The sequence below is a fragment of the Schistocerca serialis genome, chromosome 2, assembly GCF_023864345.2.
Source record: "Schistocerca serialis cubense isolate TAMUIC-IGC-003099 chromosome 2, iqSchSeri2.2, whole genome shotgun sequence".
NCBI lineage: Eukaryota > Metazoa > Arthropoda > Insecta > Orthoptera > Acrididae > Schistocerca > Schistocerca serialis.
In genome coordinates, this window is record NC_064639.1 from 1,024,858,693 (window position 1) to 1,024,865,757 (window position 7,065).

Here is a 7,065-nt window from a genome sequence, read left to right on the forward strand (position 1 = left end):
TTCAGTTACAGAGTTTTATGATGAGTAAAGCTGTTTGCATTTTATAACTACTCTATCGCATGCGAACACTTAAGTCATACCTCGTCAGTCGTGCATCATGTTGTGTCTTGGAACGGAAGGTCTTCTGCCATGGAACAAGAGATCTTTACAAATGAACGGAGTTCCTTTACTATCTTGAAAATGAAAATTTGTGTTAGTAATCAATAAAATAATTCAAAATATTTATAGTTCTTCTACTTAATGCGATTTCACTTACTGATTTCTGATGTTTTGTAGAGTAACAATGTAACACATAGAATGTTAAACACAGTATTGACAAGAATTTTCTCAGTTGCAACACTTTTAAATTTGAATAGAATATTTGTTCCTAGGTACATGGCCGTATAATACCTGGAGCAGTTTTTCACATTCTGGAACACCTTACTTTTCCTCAGTAATTCTTGTAATTACAGAAAAATACTGCGACTCACATAAAGTGAATGCTATCATTTCAAAATGGAATAAGTAAATATATTAAACTCCTATTAGAGGGCTGGTTAGAGACGAAAGTCTATAAAGTACACCATTCTTACCTATTAGTTAACAATACAACTTTGGTTTTACAAAGTGTGATGAATGACGATCAGAACAGTATTGAATATAGATGCAGTATCTGCAGGTTCACAAATGCATGTACACATGTGGAACACAAACAATAAACCCAAGTTAATTGTAAACATATACAGTGGTACTGTGTGTTTGCGCTCGTGAACTGGCAAATGCGGGTAGGTTTTCTTTATCACAGTAAGCAAAAGTGAAAAGGTAAATCAGTGACGGAGGTTTCAGAAATCTTTCTGCAGTTGTATGAAACCCATCCGTTAGACTTGTAACTAACACTGGTTGTCGCAAGCAGACACAGTACTTTTTTCATAAAGGCTAATCGTCATTCTTTGGACTGGCCTGATTGAGTTCTCCAAGTTTCTCTGTATTGCGCTGGTATATTCGTCTCTGTCTTAGTACTACATCAAATAAGGGAAAAAACGAGCATTATTTCTAGACTTACCCTTACACCTCTAACTTTTCACCTTCACTGACATGCTAATTGGTTATTGAAGCCTTCACTAATCTGTCCTTTTTCTAGGATTACATTATCACATTTTCACAGACTTTTCTTCTATGCTTATAACACCTGATAAGATAACCAACGACAGGAAGTAAAAAGTACGCAAATGAAGTCTATTCTTACGCACAGAAACACTCTTTTTTTTTTTTTTGCTATTACATCAACCAGTATTGTAAATAATGTGGAAGGTATCGGATCATGTAAGCTAATCAAGCATATTTAATGAAATGTCCTGTTATATAAGATAACGTATTATATTTGAGATTAGTAAAACAACCCGCTGCGTATGAAGAACATAGCTATGCCGAAAAGCTTTTCATAAAGCTTGTCGAGTTCAAAGAAAAACCGATTGCACATCTGCTGCTTGGTCGTATTACGATGAATGGGACTGGCTACATGGATTCGAGGCAAAGTTCCCACGACACGAGTATAATTCAATAATTTTGCAATGGCAGTTCTTTATTTCAGATATTATTAACAAAGACGGAAACTAGCGTTAGGTTACCGTTAATGAACTGAGAGAGAAGCGTTACGTAACAGACGTTAGACTGGAGGTCCGGCTGTTACGTAACGGGCGGCTCCCCGAGTGCACTGCAACAATTTAGACGCCAGGGCTATGCAACATGGTGAACAGCAGTTCGTCGATTGCGGAATCGTTATAAATAGACAAAGGCCGAGGAAAAACTGGGGTTGTTACACGCAAGGCTTTTCGCTAAGGAAATGAGAGCAAACCGGAAGTCTTTGGTGTAATGCGATGACCAGGACTTTTCTCCTTAACCTACAACCATTTCTCAGAGACGGAAAAACTGAGGTTACTAGAATCATTTCAGCAAGTTACTTTTAACTAATCCAGATATTAACAAACAATAATTGTGACCTGGAGCGACAAACTGTAAGAACAACTTACGTGGAGTCTACATCTCAAACACTTGCCTCAGCTTATTAAAGGTTTTGTGAGAAACATAGCGGCGTCAAAGAGCGAATAAAGTGTCATTCTCTTCGTGAACGTCTCCCACTCGGTTGTAAAATATTTTTCCCCAAACAAATGTTTTTGACTATAGTATAATTTGTATTAGCTCTTTAATATCGTAATCAACATATTAATTTTTGACTTGGCTGCAATTCAGACTTTTCGAATATTTGCTTGTCTCTGATAATGTCTCGCTTTCACTTGGTGCTTTTGGTGTCTACCGATGAAAGAAGCCTTAGGATTTCAGCTACATAGCCTGCTTGATCTACTCACATCACATTTTGCATAGCTCTTCTGTGGTGACAATAACTGTACAGATATCCTGTTGCTAGCATCACGTCGATATATATATATATATATATATATATATATATATATATATATATATATATATATATGCAATCATTTTAGCAAGTAGATATGTAACCATAACGCCACAAAAATATCGACAGATTTGTTGCAATAATCAAAAGACAGTTCTTTCATCTTGACAATCGTAGGCTTCTTTAGAAAGGGGAGAGAAACCGCGCAAAACGTAGCGTGACGTACGTCTACGTTCTCATCCATACAGTTCAATGAGAAATGCTATACCTGTGACTGTAGCATTAAAAAGGCAGTATCTATGGAAAAGCGTGTTTCTAAACGCCAGCACGATGCCTCACGCCTGACTGCGACCTTCGGAAGCACATTATGTGAATCCAATAAGAGGCAAAGGTCGCTCAATGGTTGACTCACGACTTAAGTGGTTTCTTATATAAGAGTTGCAAGAAATATCTAAGTGGCAACGTGTTAGCTGCCAAATTTCACGCTTGTCTCATTTTCCTGGCAAAACGTGTTGTACTGGAGTTTTTCTCTTTCCTATTAAGTTGTTTTTTTTTTTTTTTTTTTTTTTTTACTAACAAAATCAACGGTATTAACTATTGCACAGCCACAGCCCGCACCTAAATGAACGTCCTATGTTGTGATAATGAGCCGTCCATCACATCTGTCAGCAGCACACGTGCCCCCATGAATTACGTGTATTTCGCAGCTTGTGCTTATATCTTTCACATAGAACTCTCATTTTCTCTAAGAGCGACTGTGAACTGTAGATCACAAGTGTATGATTGCGGACATTGCACAAAAACTCGAACACTACGCCATCTAAAAGCAACTTAATGAGACTACCATGATCTCCTGGAATGTAATTTAAACGTGGCGAAAGCTGCGAGCCAACATGTTACACATAATAAGTAAGAAATTCAGGGCAAGTCAAACTCGAAATGTTGAAACAAAGACGGATGATAACTGTTGGAACACACTGTACGAAGGGGCGCAGAATACTGGCAACAATAATTCAATATATACGCGATGTTTGCTCTTTCGGATACGACCGAAAGAACAGACGCCATATACACAATTAAGGCGTTGAAGGCCAATGACCAGTGCAGATGGATACCAAGCTAGAAACTCTTACGGGAGTCGGCGACATGCCGCGAGTAACGAGGCCAATGAGCAGGGTGAGTACACCAGTAGCGTGTGGTAAGAGTTGAGAATTTGGGTCCGACGGGAGGCGTCATAGGGTAGTCCGTCCAGTTTAGGTGACCACCGTGTCTGCATCCCGTAGCGGTCAGCGCATCTACCTAGTAAGTAGAAGACCCAGGTTCGAATCCGGCACCAATTTACGATATCTCCCGTAGTATAAATCGGTGCCCACTGGCAGCTAATGTCTTTAATTCCTTCTTGTCGTGAATAATTCGACGAAACGAAGACGGGACTAATTTCCTGCAGAAAAGCTAACTAGGCCGAAGTTTCACGCTTCCAGCAAAGAACGAGTGGAGTGTCTAAGGAGCAGCATTGACTGGCAGTCTTTTGAAATTATTTCGGCTCCAGATGGAGCATAGTATGAATGTCATGACAGTGCACCATTATAGATCATTCGACCCCTTGAAAAGGACAAGTATCAGCACTGTATTTCACGTAACAATCAGTCAGAGAATAGTTCTGGTGCGAACTGCACAGCTGAAATCAATGATAAAATAGTAGTAAAAACACTCGTATTATCGCCTGCAAGCCTTTACCTCCTTTTTGTCGATGGCAGTACGAGGCTATTTTGTAAAGTCTGCTTACGGTATGCTACTTAAGCAATACACTGTTTAGGTATATCAGTCAAGACAGGCAGCAATGTATTTATGCGTATTACGAATAGTTAACAGAATCGAAATCACATCGGGATGCAAGATAACTTCTCTCTTCTCGTCGTTGCACCCCACTTCCTCTTTTATGTGCCATGATTTGCTGTGATACAATAACCAGTAAAAATCAGGAAATCTATATTACGATCGTTGATCCTGTGCTAGCAACACACACACGTCCGTAAACGCACTCGATCACACACACTCACACGTGAAAATACGTGCGAAATAGAAGACATTAACAACTGTTATGGATCATTAATAAGGTATTTCTTTACAACGGAGAAATAAGTGTGCAGGCCATAGTTACATAACTACAATTTACTCAATTACTAGACATGCACTCATGCTCTCGTAGATCAAGGTAGAGCGGATAATATCCTTTATAAACAGATCAACGGTATGAATAAATTGATTGGTGAGAATAGTGGCAAACTTAGTATGAAGTCTTTTCAGCGCAAACATTCGTGATGGCGATCTTGTTTCAGTAATACTCTACGGATAAATGCTCAATAACTTAGAGCGATAATAGCATCCACTTATTTCCGTCCTGAGGATATTTTATGTTGGGTGTATCACATTTGCTAAAGGAGCCCTCGCGCCAGCATTGTCGATAGTTTTAGTTATTCTATATCTACATAAACATTCCGCAGGTCCCTGTAGAGTGGATGGGAGATGGTACATCGTACCAAAATTGACGATTTCCTCTCCTATTCCATTCACATAATAGTTAAATTTAGTTTTCTTTATCAGATTGTAGTAGACATCAGTTCCTGTACACGGACGTTACGCATGTGCTTTATTCTCCTGTGACATTTGTTTGAAATAAAATGAAACAAAAAAAGTTTATAATCTAAACACGGTGTTGCGGCTCGTCGTGAGTTGTTTACGTCTTGCACCATTACGCTATACCGTAAGGACGCCACGGAAGGGCTGTTAGGAATGCTGCAGATAAATGAGGACACTTCGGTTGCCTACAGATGGTGGCGACAGCAGGGGAAGTGGATGTTTGGGAGACACGTAGAGAGCCGGTGGCAGGGTACTCACCCGGCAGGCACGGCCGGTCTGCAGGCGTCCTCCATGGCGACTACGCGGGCTTCCTTCTGCTCCCAGGGGCCGCCGCCGCCGCCGCAGCCACTGCCGCCAACCACCGCCGGCCGCCCCTCCACGTCTCGTGCTGCACAACACTGAATGGACGTCGCCGCCTCTGTCACCGGTCTGCAGAAGGACCTTGAGGGCGCTAATCTGCGCTGGCGCGGAATTCCGGGCTACTGTCACTACTCCGCGCAAGTATTACGCCAGTGTATGAGGTATAGTCATGAAGTTTCCACAAAGAAACTCTGCCTCTAAATCTGGCAGAAAACCAAAAGAGATTCTTGTCGTATGTAAAGAAGACCAGTGGTAAGACGCAGTCAGTATCTTAACTGAGTGATGTTGTTGTTGTGGTCTTCAGTCCTGAGATTGGTTTGATGCAGCTCTCCGTGCTACTCTATCATGTGCAGGCTGCTTCATCTTCCAGTACGTACTGCATTCTACATCCTTCTGAATCTGCTTAGTGTATTCAACTCTTGGTCTCCCTCTACGACTTTTACCCTCCACGCTGCCCTCCAATACTAAATTGGTGATCCCCTGATGCCTCAGAACTTGTCCTACCAACCGATCCCATCTTCCAGTGAAGTTGTGCCACAAACTCCTCTTCTCCCCAAATCTGTTCAATAACTCCTCATTAGTTATGTGGCCTACCCGTCTAATCTTCAGCATTCTTTTGTAGCACCACAATTCGAAAGTTTCTATTCTCTTCTTGTCCAAACTATTTATCGTCCATGTTTCACTTCCATACATGGCTACACTCCATACAAACTCTTTCAGAAACGACTTCCTGACACTTAAATCTATATTCGATGTTAACAAATTTCTCTTCTTCAGAAACGCTTTCCTTGCTATTGCCAGTCTACATTTTATATCTTCTCTACTTCGACTATCAACAGTTATTTTGCTCCCCAAATAGTAAAACTCCTTCACTACTTCAAGTGTCTCATTTCCTAATCTAATTCACTCAGCATCACCCGACTTATCCTCGTTTTGCTTTTGTTGATGTTCATCTTATATCATCCTTTCAAGACACAGTCCATTCCGTTCAACTGCTCTTCCAAGTCCTTTGCTGTCTCTGACAGAATTACGATGTCATCGGCGGGCGTTAAAGTTTTTATTTCTTCTCCATGGATTTTAATACCTACTCCGATTTTTTTTTTTTTTTTTTTGTTTCCTTTACTGCTTGCTCAATGTACAGATCGAATAACATCGGGGAGATGCTACAACCCCGTCTCACTCCCTTCCCAACAACTGCTTCCCTTTCATGTCCCTCGACTATTATAACTGCCATCTGGTTTCTGTACAAATTGTAAATAGCCTTTCGCTCCCTGTATTTTACCCCTGCCACCTTCACAATTTGAAAGAGAGTATTCCAGTCAACATTGTCAAAAGCTTTCTCTAAGTCTACAAATGCTAGGAACGTAGGTTTGCCTTTTCTTAATCTAGCTTCTAAGATAAGTCGTAGGGTCAGTACTGCCCCACGTGTTCCAATATTTCTACAGAATCCAGACTGATCTTCCCCGAGGTCGGCTTCTACAAGTTTTTCCATTCGTCTGTAAAGAATTCGCGTTAGTATTTTGCAGCCGTGACTTATTAAACTGATAGTTCAGTAATTTTCACATCTGTCAACACCTGCTTTCTTTGGGATTGGAATTATTATATTCTTCTTGAAGTCTGAGGGTATTTCGCTTGTCTCATATATTTTGCTCACCAGATGGTAGAGTTTC

At 40.6% G+C, this 7,065-nt stretch overlaps 1 protein-coding gene across 1 annotated transcript in view; it reads right to left on the reverse strand.

Moving 5' to 3' along the window:
* LOC126458433 (sialin-like) overlaps positions 1–5,420 on the reverse strand; it is a 477,095-nt gene extending 471,675 nt beyond the window's left edge. Inside the window, exon 1 of the mRNA XM_050095488.1 lies at positions 5,294–5,420. Within this exon, the coding sequence (XP_049951445.1) occupies positions 5,294–5,328 (35 nt within the window). The 5' untranslated portion in view covers positions 5,329–5,420. The remainder of the gene's footprint in view (positions 1–5,293) is intronic.
* Positions 5,421–7,065: the final 1,645 nt, after the last annotated feature.